The sequence below is a fragment of the Polypterus senegalus genome, chromosome 5 (assembly GCF_016835505.1).
Source record: "Polypterus senegalus isolate Bchr_013 chromosome 5, ASM1683550v1, whole genome shotgun sequence".
Classification (NCBI taxonomy): Eukaryota; Metazoa; Chordata; class Cladistia; order Polypteriformes; family Polypteridae; genus Polypterus; species Polypterus senegalus.
Window position 1 is genome coordinate 75,669,798 of NC_053158.1, and position 16,337 is coordinate 75,686,134.

General features: G+C 38.2%; 1 protein-coding gene across 1 annotated transcript in view; it reads left to right on the forward strand.

The window, feature by feature from the left end:
* dlgap1a (discs, large (Drosophila) homolog-associated protein 1a) overlaps positions 1–16,337 on the forward strand; it is an 879,958-nt gene that overhangs the window by 674,617 nt on the left and 189,004 nt on the right. The window contains exon 8 of the mRNA XM_039754830.1: positions 1,908–2,148. Coding sequence (XP_039610764.1) covers positions 1,908–2,148 — 241 coding nt within the window. The remainder of the gene's footprint in view (positions 1–1,907; positions 2,149–16,337) is intronic.

A 16,337-nucleotide genomic window follows, 5' to 3' on the forward strand; every position in this document is an offset into this window, starting at 1 on the left:
AAATTAATATTTCTCTTCCATAGAGAATAAAATGGAATTAAAGAAAACATACTGTGTCCTAAGCTGTTTTCTTAGCCTCACAAGTCATGTTTCTTTATTTTAAGTATAAAAAACTATTGTAACAATCCCAAATGCCACCTATTTGATATTCTGCACACTGAAATAAAAGAATTCTATGCCACTTTCTTACAGAGTAAATTTGTGTTTCTACACTTGGGCAGCATATGCAAGATCAGGATTACTCTAAACTGGCAAGTTTTGCTTCTGCATTAGTTGTTTTATATTTATTCCTGGAGACATGGAGAGTGAGGGCAATCATGTTATTTCTGATAAAGACATTTTTCAGTTTCGTTATTACCTGGGAATTACGATCAGATTTAATGTAAAGTGTAGAAATTCCTCCAGTTTCAAAGTGTATTTTACATAAAAAATAGTCTACTTGTAATTGATTTTTTTTAGTGGTGAATTGAAGCAAGAGAAACTTTCCTGACATTTTATGCTAAGGAGAAAGTAATTCTGGTAAGAAGGAGATTGAGAGATATTGTTGAAATGTAATATTTACATAAGTGGGATTTCAGATGGCTACTGAAAAATCGTAAATTCCTTAGCAGAGGGACTGAAGACTTGACAGCAGTTCTGTAAGTTAAATGCTGAGCAGACTTTGGGCAGTCTTCTTCTTCATCTTCTGGCTGTCCCCATTTGGGGTTGCCAGAGCAGATTATCTGTTTCCATATTTTCCTGTCCTCTGCATTGTGCTCTGTCACCCATCAAGTGCATGTCATCTCTCACCGCATCCATAAACCTCCTCTTGGGCCTGTCTCTTTTCCTTTTGTCTTGCAGCTCTGTCCTAAGCATCTTTCTCCCAATATACCCAACATCTCTCCTCTGAAAATGTACAAACCAATGCACTCTCATCTCTCTGTCTTTGTCTGAACTTCTAACATACTTGTTCCTAATCCTGTCCATCCTCGTCACACCCAATTCATATCTTAACATCTTTAACTCTGCCATCTGCAGCTCTGTCGTCTGTCTTTTTGTTAGTGACAGAATGCAGTGCAACAACTACAGGTAAAAGGGTTACACTAGAAGAAACAACAGGGGTATTTGCAAAGAGGATTTATTTTATCATTGGTTACCCATTCAGTTCACCTTTCGAATCCAATGTGTATCTCTAAACAAGTCTCTTAAACCATGCCTGTGTAGCTGTTTATACGCTGTGTGTATATATATACTGTACACACATATAAACAGTATATGATGTAAAGGACAGCATGCATGGGCTGGCATCTCTGCCATAATTGACCACATTCCATTAACAGATTGGGAGTTTAATACAATGGAGAGATTGAAAGAGGCCCCGTACCAAGGCTGTATGCTTCTCTGCCCCACTAGATGGCAGCATCCCTGGACTTTTGAATACCCGCAGGGAATACTGGGAACTGTAGTCTAGTGGGGGTAGCCCTCTTGGGGTCCATTGGTGCCTTGTAGAAGAATTATGACATGGACCTACAATATATTCTGAATTATAATGCCTTGGCCTAATTAAATTATATCACTTTTAGTTTAACATGTGATTCCATACAGTTCAGACAACACTTAAATCCTTCTAAGCAGCAACTAAATCCATTTAATATACACAAATTAAAAAAGAATTAATATATCACCAGTACTCTGCAGGTTTGTACAAACTGCTAAAGTTTAATTTTATTTAAAATTTTGGGCTGTTTTATAGTCCCCAGTTGCTTTTCCTAACAGACTCTATGACCTGAAAAACTGCTCATGTAGACAAGCAAAGCTGTGCAGAATGTGTTGGAATGTGGAATATAAGGGGGGAAGGCGATTCAGAAGTGGGAAACTGTTTAATTTCACAAATCACTTAGTTCATTTCTTTCTCACTTGACACTTAGGTGAGTGAAGTGGAAGTCAATGGCCAATTTGAATCAGTCTGCGAATCAGTGTTCAGTGAGCTGGAGTCCCAAGCGGTGGATGCCCTGGACTTGCCAATGCCAGGCTGCTTTCGCATGAGAAGTCACAGTTACGTGAGAGCTATTGAGAAGGGCTGTTCGCAGGATGATGACTGTGTGTCGCTACGCTCATCTTCCCCACCTCGCACAACTACAACTGTGAGGACAATTCAGAGCAGCACTGGTGAGTCAACAGAAGCCCAGATTTCCAATGTAATGACTGGCATTGACCAGTTCTCTTAAGTAATATCATTATTTTTATTTTTCATACATGTGTATCACCTTCCTGTACTGTATATGCTGTAAGTGTGCTGCATGCTTTAGTCTACATCATGGTGTTCTAGCTTGCTGCTTGTGCCCCTATAATCTTAAACTCAAGATCAGTGAAATCATACTGCCTTCATTTGTCATTCATGTGTGGGAGGTTGTTTAAACTAGCTACTGACTCACTTAGCAGCAAGAGTTTCTGCTCATATCTGACAAACTTAGGTTCGCTTGTATTTCTTTTCCTTTTCTGAACTTACAGTACAGTTTTACATCTACATTTTTTACTGTTAGAAAATTATTTATTTATTCATTGTGCAGCATTTACTTTAATTGATCTGTGAAGTGTTTTAGCCAATAAGGTATCTCTCCATGGAGTTACTGCATCTTCAAAGAAAAAAATTCTTCATTACTAACTTGAGGTAGCCTCCATTCCAAATTGACATCCTTTTCAGATAATTTCTGTTCATGTAATAGTTTTTTTTTTATAATTGTTCTTAAATAGAATCCTATCCACTGAGTCATGTTTTCCAGTCATTGCCTGTTCTCCTGCTGACAGTAAGACAGGTTATCCTAGTGCTGTCCTGGATGATTGATCTTTTAAGTAATGTAGGGATGCAGTGTACATACAGAATTTGCTTACTTTGATTGGAGCGGAAGTTTTTAGAGTTATGAGAACTGAACATAATAACTAACAAACAACTTCGACATTTGGGGCTACACAAATGGAGAAAGATCTGCAATCAAAACAAAAGGACCGGAGGTGTTTTATAGGGAGAGGGCTCAGGAATTGTAAATATCAAAAGATTAATTTGCTAAAGAAAAGTAACTTCATTTCATGGGAGAGTCTCTGCTTTATTTTCACAAAGAGTTCGAACAGTGAATGAATGAATTCACCATGTGGTCTTATACAAGATGGGCATCATGGTAATACACATGTGTGTTGTATGTCAATTTTCTGCTGGAGAAAACATCTTTACCCTAAATACGGATCCCTTCCTGACTGAAACGGGTACTCCTTAAGGATGTACCAGTATTTGGAATGTCCATCTTACCCTTGATGGCAACAAGCTTTCCAGATCATATCCTTCTGAAAAGCAACCTCAGGAGCTGCCACCACCACTGTACTTGACAGTAGGTGTGGTATTGGGCCAAAGATGCTGTTTTTCTTTCAGGAAGAAGAGTTCAACATTAGTCTCATCAGACCACAAACATTGCTTCCAGAAGTTTTTAGATTTTATCATAGGCCTTCTAGGTAACTCCAGGAGTGACTGTAATTTGGCCTTTCTCAGAGGTTCTTCTGACGTGGTTGGAAAATAAGACAGGCCCCACAGGAACAGAGAAGGTAAGGACCAGACGAAAAACATGGTCAAAAAGAAAAAAGAATGCAGAAATTAAAATCAGAAAGGCAAATGATCTAACAACAAAACTAAATTATTAATCTGGAGACAAGGTTAACATCTAATTAAAAGGTAAAAAAAATTAATAAAGAAGAGTTTTTGCAGTAGTTTGCAATAGCTAAAATCTCAAATGAAGTACAGTATGCAGTGCCAGCTTTTGTAACATTGCATATGTGAAATCATCACACAACTTCCAAAGCCACATCCCTAGCAACTGATTGTCATGTCATCACGAGAGTACCATAAATTGGCAGCACCCAAGAAAAAAACGAAATGACATTATGGCATTCACCAAACCATAATGATTACAAATATGATTTATTTAAAAACACATTCTAGAAATATTTGTAAATTCTGAATGTTCAAAACCATCCAAATATCTCTTTTAGTCTTGGTTCTGCTTGAACAAAACAGGGGATGTTTTACTGAGGACCAGAAATAAAACTTTTGTCTAAATACCTGGTTCTTTAGACAAGATATTTAGTCTAATCACAAACACAACCATAGTTGACATTTCCTTGTCAATAACCTGCTAACCAAAATGTAGTAAACCAAATGTTGTTAAATCTCACAATAATAATTAAATTTCAGAAGACCAGTTGACCCTTTAAACCATCAGGAAGGTGACATCATGCACCGTGTCCTCCCAGTCCAAGTTCTATAGCAACACAGAAGCAACCACTTAACCAAAGGGCAGTGTCCATAATTAATAAAATTACATCAGAAAACACACAAAATTACTTGTAACTATAGAAAACAAAACTTAAACAAAAAACTTTAGCCAGAAACAAGTTCAGCAGCTCCTAATACCATACTAACTTATAAATCTTTCCAAAGATCAAAAGCAATAACGTGTCAGAATCATAAGTCTGTGAGAAAAATGTATCTAATGAGAAACAAATGTTTACATTTCCACATATCATAGCACAAGTGGCTTCCTTCTAGCCACTTTCTCATTTCTCAATTGTTAATGTCTGCACACTTTTTCCCATGTTTGAGTCGTGCCACCTTAACAGCTTAATGTCAAAGTTCCATGGGCAGTTCTTTGGTCTTCATGAGAACAGGACTGGTCTGATCTGCTGTTTTAGTTGTGAGCACCTACAAAGCCAGTGATATTTATTGTGCTACCATATAACTGAACACAGACAGCTTTGAAATGAACACGGGTGTGGCCTATTAATGTACTTAGTGTGATCTTGCAAGAAAATTGAACTTTAGGCTATTAAATCAGGGGGTGAATACATATTAATTAAATTAAAAAAAATATTTTAATATCATTAATTAATTTTTATATAATTTTGAATATTTTATTCCAATTTTAACATTACAGAGAATTGTTTCTGCAGCAGTAGAAAATATTGTAGTATAAATATATCATAGTTTGACTTTCCATTACAGCAAAATGAGAAATAATTAACAAGGGGTTTCAATATTTTCTGAAATTCTGTGTTGGCTCTTCTTCTGCCATTCCGGTGTATTTGTGACACTATTGTACATAGAAAGCAAAAACAAAAGCAATCCAAACAAACAAATCAGTAAACGGTATATGGCGCACAGTGCTTTGACTGCAGTCTTGTCATCTGTGTGATGACACATGTTGAAACCTCTCATTTAATGCTGCGTAACCACTGCCTCTTTGTATTATTTCCTTGTTGGCATGAGTCCCACATAGAAGAGCAGGAACTGATTTGAAATTTTACAATGGCTTGCAACAATGTTAAGATAAAGCAAGGATGGCAGTTGTGTATGAAGCAGGAATAGGATAATAGATCAAAGACAAAATGGGATTACATCAAGGTTTGGCTTTGAGCCCAATATTGTTTATGTGAATATTAGTTGAGATGAATAAGTCAGTAAAGAATAAATTACTGCAGTCAGTGCTATTTGCAGATAATCTTGAATTGGGTGAAGATACAAGAGAGGTACTGGAAGTGGATTTTGAGATGTTGAGAGATGGTCTAGACGGTAGTAGGATGAAGATAAATATATGATAAACTCAGTATATGTCTTGCAGCTATAGCGGAGAGGCTAAGAATGGAAATGTTAAGCTAGGAGCAGATGAGCTAAAAAAAGTTGCAAGACCACAAAGAGAACTGACAGCTCTGCAGAACAGATGCCCACCACATGTCCTTCCCCAAACTGACCACCCTTTGTAATCTTCTGGTAATGACTATTTAAGAGCAACCAGAATATTTAAAACAGCTAACCTGAAGATGTGCATTAAGGGATAAGATCAAAAATAACAAGAAGTCTTTCCTAAAGACTGAAAATAGAATTGAAAACCTAAGGAAGACTTTGTAAGGCTTGTGAGTTACTTTCAAGCCAGAGAGTTTAATTGTGATCATAGTCGGTGTTTTGTCATGATAGGACCCTAAGGTCACCCTGTTTTCCCTTTTAGACTTTTTACTACATATTAATCAACAGAATGTCTAAAATCCTATTTATAGCTCTTGTATGTTTACTCGTACCAGCCTGGGCACTGTCAAAGTTGATGGTTACTGTAGTTCAATACTTCCCCCAGGCAATTAGATAGAGTACCAAAACAGACAAGAGAGAAAGATATGATTTTTCATTCATTCATTAATTTAAGATTTCCAGTTATGCTCAAATATAAGAAGAGTAAAATTAAGTATTAGCAAAATAATGCAACCTGTATAATAAATAAGCGGTTTATCTTGCTTAGCTTACCAGGTGTCTCTTTGTCTTAGTATGTTGATTGGTGTCTTTTCTGACGTGATCCATCATGGCCTTTGGATAGCATGATAGAGATAAGGTTTGCCCTATGTATATCTATGGATATAATGTGAGAATGGCCTTCTGCAAGAATGGAAAAGCAGAGGACACAGAATGCTTCTGCAAGCATCAATTTAACAGTCCTTGACAGACCTCTTGGTCAAGTGGAGGTATGTTCATTTCGTTTCATCTTCGGCACCAGCCTCAATTCCATTCCTGGTTGAGTACCAAAACCAAGATTACCTAACCATAGTTGTTCAATGTCCAAATCTGTATTTCAAACAAAGGGAGTCCTTCACTACACTGTAATTCATTAATGAGTCTTCATAACGTGAGTAAGGGAAGAAGAAGATTCAAAGGGACAGAAATTAGGCAGAGAATGAGAACAGGATATAAAAATTGCAGAAAGAGTAATGAATACTCTGTGACAAAGAATATCTGTCAAGATAAAAGGAAAATAGTCAAGACAGTAGTGAGACCAGCAATATTGTATAGTGTAGAAACTTTGGGAACAACTGAAGGAATGTAATTTCAAGAAATGAAAATGCCATTATAGATGAGCAAAAGTAGAAAATGGATATACTATGGGATGCTTAACGTTGAAAGCGCTATGGTTCAGGAGAGAAGTCTCATGTGAACTGAACAACTATGGATACACAAGGAAAATATTGTGCTATGGGGAATATTAAAGATGGAATTCCCAGGAGAAAGAAAGGGAGGAAGACTAAAAACTAGATGGAAGAATGTGCTAATGAAGAAGACTGGGTTTAATAAGGAGATGGATGGAAATTGAAGTTAGTGGAAAGAGATGCACCTCCACTGTACCTGAAGTAATTGCAAATCTACAGGGAAATAAGGTTATTTAGAAAACACTATTAAGTAGGATCACTACTGGCCTGTTGTTGATCTTTTCAGGTGGTGAAATCTTGCAGTAAGTTGACCCAAATTACATATACACACCAAAACACACTTCAAACTTCCACCTTGCAATGGCTGTTTTAGCCTTAGAGTGAGATTATTAACAACTTAGCCTGCTTAGCTAAAGTAACTATTGCTTTCTGTACCTGTAAAATAATGGTGTTCTCACTGGAGGAAGGTTTAATTTGTGGGTAATAAAAAGAAGACTGGTCTCAGGTGGGAAGAAATGCACTGTCAAATACTTATTTTAGAAAGAGTAAATACAAAGAGTACCTTTGGAAAAATCATGAGTGAGCATGAAGAAGGATGGTGGCAGTAGGCAGCTATCTAGGTGTCCCAAAATCCAACTGTCAAAAAAATGAGAGGTGGCAAACAAATTGAGTTTTTGTTTAGTTGTATGCAGCATGCGATATTTAAAATATTTATCTATAGTAATATACTCTAGGCCATTTATCATGCTGCTGAATAAATTAATTTACTGTCCTTGCCATAATAATACTTTAGATGCTATGGCTCATTAGCCAGTTGATGGATTGTATATTTTCTAGACACCTTTACCCAACTGCAATATAAAATAAGAATACACAATTTGTCGTTGTTTACTTACAGGTAGGTTAAATGATTTGCTAAAGGTCAATAATGCTAACTTGACAAGCACTCTCATGGTTTAATATCTCCAGTGGCTTAGTCACTGCAGCACACTATCTAGTACTAGCCAGACTTTTATTATATTTTGGGAAACTTAGAATTCTTGTTAACTTTGCCACTTGTAAAAATTCTGTTAGTGTCCCTTCCTTTCCTACATGACAGCAGGAATTTCAGGTTAGCAAGGTAAGCTTGTTTGATCAAGCAATGTTGATGAGATAATAAATAGAATTGGCACAATATTAATAAGAATAGTCTTAACACTCAAGAAGGAAATTTGAAGATAGTGTAAGGGTATCTTATTTAAAAATCCAGATTTCACAATGTTGTAGTAACCATTACATACCAGCACAAAAACATCAAAGAATGTATTTTGTATGGATATTGTTTAATAGCATCAGAAGCATTAAAAAGGGTTTGTCAATGTTTTTTTTTCTGATTTTTATTTTGGCTGCTGTGTAGCCTGATCAGAATGTGCCCGTATTGTGCTGACAATACAGACCCTTACCAGTGGATCCACCATCCATATATTTACTGTTCCACTTACCCTGAATGAAATGACCGTCCACTAAGGAGGACTGGAGAAGTCATCAGATTTAGAACTGTTACATCTCTAGGGCAGCACACTTTCTCCGTGGTCTCTTAAAACAGAAACATGGTCTCTGCATTTCCAGCCTGTGATAGTATGCCATAAGTTTTTCAGTCTTCCAAACATACTACATAAGGAGGGTCTAGCTCTCACAGCATTTGAGTCATGTAATATTTGGTACTCAGATAGCATCTTCCATTATGTCCATGGGTGTAAATAAGGTACTCTACCACGACCCCCAACCCCTATGGTACCCCTCACTCTGCACTAGCAGGCATTGTCCTTGCTGTCCCTGTTAGTACATGAGTCTGTCACTTTTCTTCTTTTCATGGGGACTTGTAATACCATGCCCCTGCCCTGTTCTGACCTTTCCTGTCTCCAGCTCCATAGTGTACTGGGTCACCCATTACAACATAGTTATCTGTCAACTGTCACATCTGCCCTAAATGTATGTTTCCCTGTCCTGTCTTTTCCAATTTTCTGTATTTATTCATTTCAGAGAAATTAGGTGAAAAGAATAGTCAGGCTTAGTTAACAAAAGCGCTATATGGGTGCCTGACCCAACACAGACTCGCACCAGAGGCACGTTAAAATAAATAAACTTTTATTTTTCTTCACCTGTGTGGCACGTCTTCCCCGTAATCCCCACAGACACAACACAGTCCCCAGTACAAATAAAACACCACCAAAACACACCACACACTTTTTCTTCTTCTTCCACCACTCCTCCTCCAAGCTTTGTCCTACTCCTCTTGACTCTGGCTATTGAGTGGTGGTTGCTGGGCCCTTTTATAGTCCACCCAAAAGGGCTCCAGATGGTTGATCGCAGAGTTCCGGCTGCACTTCTGGGTTTGGCGAATACGTTGCCCATATGGGTTCAGGAGTCCCAGCTGCAGCACCCCCTGGTGGTGCCTGCAGGACCCAACAAGGCTGCACCCAACTCCAATTCCCATGGAACGCTGTGGGAAACCGAGGCACCGCTCAAACCCAGGGGGGAGGCCATCTAGTGTCCAGGGGGAGGTATTGCACCGTCCAGGGTATTTGTTATTTAAATTAAAAAAGAAAAACACACACGCAGCCTCACGATATTGCCACTTTTATCCCATTATACAATTAATTCAGAAACAGATTTGTGCATGCTATGAGGGCAAAATAATGTCACTGATCGAATGAGGTGTGATCGTTTAACTTGTATTGTCATGTCATTTGTAAGAGAAGATGAAAAGGTAACACACTGTTTTAAACAGTCTTACACTGCCCTGATAAATGAACAGAGGCTTCGTATTCATTCTTTGATTGTAATAAGCACTTCTACAGATGTCCATCAGTTCAAGCATCTGTCCATTTTTTAACCAGTGTATACAGTTCAGGATTGACCTGGGGTGCAACTCACATGCATCCATAGTTATGCATATACAAGTAGGTCTGTGGGATGTGGGAGGACTGACAGAACAAACAGATGTAGCACGTAAACGTCAACACGAGACTCAACACAAGACTCAACTAAAGTTGCACTTCTCTTCTACCATCAACTATCAAGTAATTGTTTTGGCTGATTTTACAAAATAAGCAAAAATGGCCTTAACTTTATGATCAATAACAATGCCACTATCGATAATGTTATTGGTTTTAAGTATGAAATCATACAGATTGATCTTATACAGTAGTATATGAAAGGAGTTAAATGTTCAGAGATAGATTGATTTCTTCTTTATGAAGTAGTCCCACGTTGTATCTTTTGTTGCCATTATGTAAAAATCACTGTAGGGTAATTGGTAGGTAAAGATTTTAAAAATGTCAGAGGCAGTTTGCCTTGTAACTTAAAATCTGTGAAGCGATCTGTATTGACACATTACTCTCCTGAGGTTAATGATCCACAATATAATTAATTTACTGAAAATATCTAAGGTATTTTTTATTTGAAACCCTAACAAAGTAGTAAGAAAGTTCACTCATGTCCAAGGAAATGGTAAAATACTGTCAAAGGCTTATCACTGTGCTGGTGTTCCTAAATAAAGACCACTTACACCCAATTATGTATAATAATGGAAGAAACTGGATGATCTGCCACCTTGGCATTTCAATTTTTGTGCTTTTAGACAAAATAAGAAATGCCATGTGAAAGGTTCCTTTCAGTATTATTCACCCTATGTATTTGCCAAGCTTTGACTGTGGGTGGGCAACAAAGTGCAATGTACAGACTTTGGAGCTGGGTACTTTAATTGTGTTACTTTTCAAATTCATATTTTGAATTTTTTAGCTAGATCATTATGAGAACCAATATGCACTCATGCCTAATATAGGAAAGAACTTTGATATTCTTGTTTTTTTCTAATTTTTCATTCCTCTTACCCTAGATAGGGTCAAGGTGGTAATGTGGACGGCAGACCATAGCAGACCCAACAACAGTTTTCTAATTTCTCTGTCAAAAGATATCATCGGTCAGCCCCCTTGAGTCACAGTCAATAAGCCATGCTCATTAAATAGAACCTATGAAGCCCCCAGGAGACATCCTAAATGCAGACAAATATAGCACACCAATACTAAAGGGTTAAGGGATAGCAAGTGTTTAGGTGAAGGTTATATTGTGTGTTCTTTAGCAGCAATGGATTTTTTTTGTCTTTTGCAATTTGCCTTACTGTGTGAAAGTCAGAACATGGTGTGAATGCCTGGAAAGTGATATAACAATATTCATTGTGGCAGGTGCACTAAAAGGCCACCTTTCACCATCTTCTCCATCCTGGCAGAATACCAGCAGTACATCAAAATGGTTCCTTTACTAAACATAAAATATAAGTTAGCAATATGACCACTCATAAGACAAAGTATAATGTAAAAGAGGAAACAGCAATTCTATAGCCTAATGGGTCTACCTAAATGTAGTTGACTTTTGTCTGTCACAATGGGTGGCTATTCAACTTACCCACCAAAGGAGCACCAATTACTCTTCTTCTCCCCTACAGTTTCTTTCTCTGGACACTAGCCTCTCTTCCCTTTTGTCAAATAAGCCTTTGTACCTTTTTATCTCTCAAATCTGCATCCCACGTACCTCTAGCCAAGTCCTGGAATCCCTCCTAGGGTTAGATGCAACTGTTCAGTTGCTCCAGTAATATCACATTCCAGTAGTTCCTGGTCATTGTGCACCCACTGTGACATTTGTTCCTCTTTCAACACCCATCCTGCATGCTATGTTAAAACGACATTTTCTAAGTGACAAAAAGATGTTTCTTTCCCTGTCTGACCTGGCACTTTCAGAAATTTCATCCGGATCACCTGCCCTCTACAAGTCTTGGGGAACATGGGTTGTTGTCTCCCAGATTGCATCTGTTTCTTTCTTGTGTTTGTCCCCCTGTCTAAAGTTCTTCTGAGGTACCCAGCCAACATGTGGGCCATAATATCTTGTACTAAGAGTAAGATCATTCTTGCATTTTTGCCAGTATGCCTTCCATTCTGACCTGATGGTTTACTGGGATATCTAAATTGCACTGCTCCAACCTGGTGGTGCTCTGTACGTTTAATCCACTTTTGCTAGCCTAACACCCCCTACCATAGACACATTTTGGAACCCAGTAATCTGAATTGTATGGCATAGGAGAACTGAGCTTATCATGGCAGCAGTGTCTGCAGGTACTAAATCTACACAGAATACCAGTCCTTTGTTGGATAAGCACACACTCATGCCCACACTAGGTCAGCTTAAAGTTTCTAATTAATAAGGAAGAATAGTCAGAGGAAGGAAAACTGGGATATCCAGAGAAGAAAATACAAAGGGAGAACTCGATCCAGAGAGTAAAACCTTATTTCCTGGAGCTGAAAGGTAACAGTGGTAACCAAATAAGATAATTGTTGTTCATCTGAGTTATGGACCTTTAGGGATATATCTGGTACATTATGCTTCATTATTAATTGATATTTCTTGTTGTTGTTATGTTTTATTGATTTGTGTTGTGACATCATCACAGTACCATTTTGATTTTGCTTCTTCAACACAGTTGTCTTTGTTGTCAGTTGACAGTGTTCACTGTGTGTGGCATCACAATTGCTACTGTTAACAATGGCAAAATGCAGCTGTTTCTGGATAGCTCAAAGCAAATTTGGTACATTTGCAACTGTTTGGGGAAAGGACTTTAAGGCAGTAAGGACATTTTGGCTTTGTTACTTTGACCTTCAGATTCATTTTGTGTGCATTGTGTTTTGGCCACTGGTATTTTGGCATATTTTCTGTAAGGGTTTCTTTTTTTTGGCACCTTCACTTCCTGGTCCATTGTTTAAAGAAATGGTCCCTTGAGCTGAGGTTTACTATCTTTTCACAGCAATAGCCATCCATCCATCCATCTTGCAAACCTGCTTATTCAGAGCAGGGACCTGGAGAAGGTGGAGCACAACTCAGCAAGCGTTAGGTACAAGGCAGGGATTATCCTTGGACAAAATGCCAGTCCATCACAGAGAGATCTTTCACACACACACACACACAGGGGACAAATTTAGCACCAGCCCACCTATAGCCGCCATGTCTTTGGGCTGTGGAAGGAAACCCATATGGACATGGGGAGAACATGCAGACTCCACATAGGGAGCACATAGAATTTAGACCCAAGTCTCCTTCTTGCAAGGCAGAGCTGCCACCACTGTGCTACCATGAAACCCACAACAATAGTCACCAAAATATAATACTTCTGTCTTTATACCATTATTATTTTGATTTGTGTTACATTTTGTGGGGGCCTAATGCACACACTACAGAAATCATCTTTTCACCTTGCCTCTGCCTCTGCTTTTTGTACCATCCTATACAACCATTGATGCTTATTTTCATCTTCTTTCTGGTCAAAATAATAGGGAAAGGCAGTTTATTTACTTCTTAATAGCCTGCAAGAGTGCTGGAAATTAGTTGAAAAAGTGACTCTTAATCGCCAATAGAAACTGTTGCGTCCATTCACTTTAAGGATTGAAAGACCCTCAAGAATTCACACGTTTACTCCGAAGCATATTCAAGCAGAAGTAACTAAGCATCTCTAGCCAGAACTGGCACTGAGCAAAAATCCATGTATAGCACAGGGAGATCAATATTATAAGTGGAATGAACTTAAAGAAAACAATTAATGGCCTCCTCTAGAAAGCTAATAGAACCTCTGATTCAAACAATTTAATAAACAACATTTAAACTGTTTCATGCTCAGTTGGTAGAATGTTGACATGAGAACTCCAAGCAGTGAATCTGACATACCACTTCTTCTGTACTGTTTCATACAATTGATATTTTTACATTTACTGATTAATGTATTGTTGCTATACCATGTCTATGGCCAGATATGAATTACACAGCATCTGAGCATATGAGTAAAGCCTGGCCCATCTGACCATATCATTTATAATCAAAGGCACCTAGTGGAACTCACAAAGAATCCCACAGTAGAAAATATTACATCTGAGAAGGTTTGACGTCATTGCTGTGATTGTCATACATGATGCCTCCATGCATTAACACAAACTGATGAGCACTGCATTTGATGCCTACTTTTAGCTCTGGCTCATCCTTTTTTAGCACACTACTAAGAGATGCTTTTATCTTTTTCAAATGCTAAAGTGTAACCATAGCAATTGACTCTGTGTCATCTGTGTTTGCCTTGTAACAGCAGAATGGAATAATGAAGCCATTCTTTGATAAAAGATTTTATGTTGTGTTAAAAACTAACTTTTTTGTACTTTAAAATACCAATTCATCCATCCATCTATTCCAGATGATAGCTGTGGGAAGGCTGTGTGAGAACATAATGGGCGATCAGTCAGTCACTAGGTGTTCACACCCACACTTACTCATATTAAACCAGTTCAGAGCTCGCTCTTCTGCCTTACAGGGCTTGGATCCTGGCCTCATTACTGCCTATCGTGATCTCTAGGCGGAACTTTGGAGCTATTGCTGAACCCAAATTTTGCCAAACAGACCAGAATAACTAAAAAGAAGCAGTTTATTTTAACAAAAAAGTAAATGTAAGAAAATTAAATAGGCAATGGAAGACAAATGGTACAACATATAGTAAAACAATCAAAAAGAGAGCTCTACAGCTACTCTGAGCACTCCATTACTAGGTTCTATCAGGTAAATTGGCTGGACCACTTATCTTAAAAGATAAGTTCAATATTTTTCATGTTGATGTTATTTCTTCACAATCATAATATATATGAATTTGCTATATATACCTATGTTCTAAATTGAAGCATTTTTTATAAGTTGTAAGAAACACCTAACCTGTTCTTATGCATTAAAATGGAAGTGAATGGTGGGCAGGGGTGCTGCTTGTTCTTCTCTTGCAATCCACATTTTTTCCTTCTTCTTTTTCCTTCTTCCTATTCCCTTTGTCCTGCCACTCAACGGCTCATTTTTAGTTCTCTTTACGTTCTTCACTCAGTTAGAGGCTGTCTGCAAGGGGCTTTCTTGGCCCACCAGGAACGAACCACTTCTCAGGAACTCCTGGAGATAACTTCCAGTATCAGGAGCACCCTTGGAAACTACTCAGCTATCCATCTAGAATTATTAGTGGCCCTTGGTGTCTGTGTAATCCTGGACACAAGCTCTTTTTTTAAGGGTGCAACATATCGTGTTACAAGGATCTATTTGTAAGGTATAGAAAATTGTGAGACTCAATACACTGGGGAATTCCTGCTCAGGTAACCATTCTCCCGCACTTTACATCCATGAAGCTACCACTTATGCACTTATGCATTCAATATCTTTTTAAAAGTAATAACCATCAACTGGCTTAGTGCACACTGTGATTAAAGATCAATTAGTGTGTTCATTAAGTGCATTTGGCATGTTAGTCTTTAAGGAAGAAGATGCCATCAACAAATTAACCAATTCTGACATTGTTAAAGTACATTTTCAAAGAAATTAGTCAAGGATTTGGATACACTGACAAAAGAGGGCAGGTTTTATGTTAGACTTCTATTTAGTAAAGCCTGAAAAGACCTAGGGAACACTGCTATACTTCATTTTTATATTTGATGAAGCTTAGAAAAGGAAGACTAGATAATGCAGATGTCTTGTGAATCTTCCTCTGTAAACTCAGCCATACAGTCTTCAAACAGGGCTGTCTTGCCAGCATCGTAGGCCCCGGGCAAAGTAGGTCACTGGGGCCCCTGTTTTGATAGCAAAACAGGAAACATACATAGGCATCAGAAACATCGTGATCCCCTATGTTCCTGGGACCCCCAGCCAGTGCCCATTGTGCCCATACATTAAAACTGCCCTGCACTTTTGTGTGCCTATTTCCAAGGTTCCCTACAAAATTAAAGTCACAGTGTTTCCTACTGGCAATGGCCCAGGTTCACTGGTAGACAGTGCCACAGCACTTTCAACTTGTTTCCTGTACAGCCCCAAAAGAAGCCTCCTCCACAATGTTTGGAGTTTGTATTTCTTAAACATCAAATGTAAGACAGGATCCAGCCCTTAACAGGGTGCCATTCAATCACCACACACACTCACTGTAATGGGACCAGTTTGGAGTTGCCAGTCTCCCTGCATTTCATAAACTCAGAGAGAATGTGCAAGGACCACTAACCATGACTAGTCTGGGATTCAAACCCAGGACTCTGGATTATTGCAGTGCTTTTTAAAAACTGATCCCATATGCTTAAAATTATTTACCTGCAGTAAGAAGAGGGCCTAGCTACCTAATAGCAGCCCAATCAAAAGTGAACTTGTACATGCTAGTCACTTTAAACTAAATGAAAGAATAACTTGTTTACAGGGAGTTTTAAAAATGTCATTGTTCTTTATAGTTCAGAGCTTTGGCTGGTCTGATTGCTTAATTAAACTGTAAA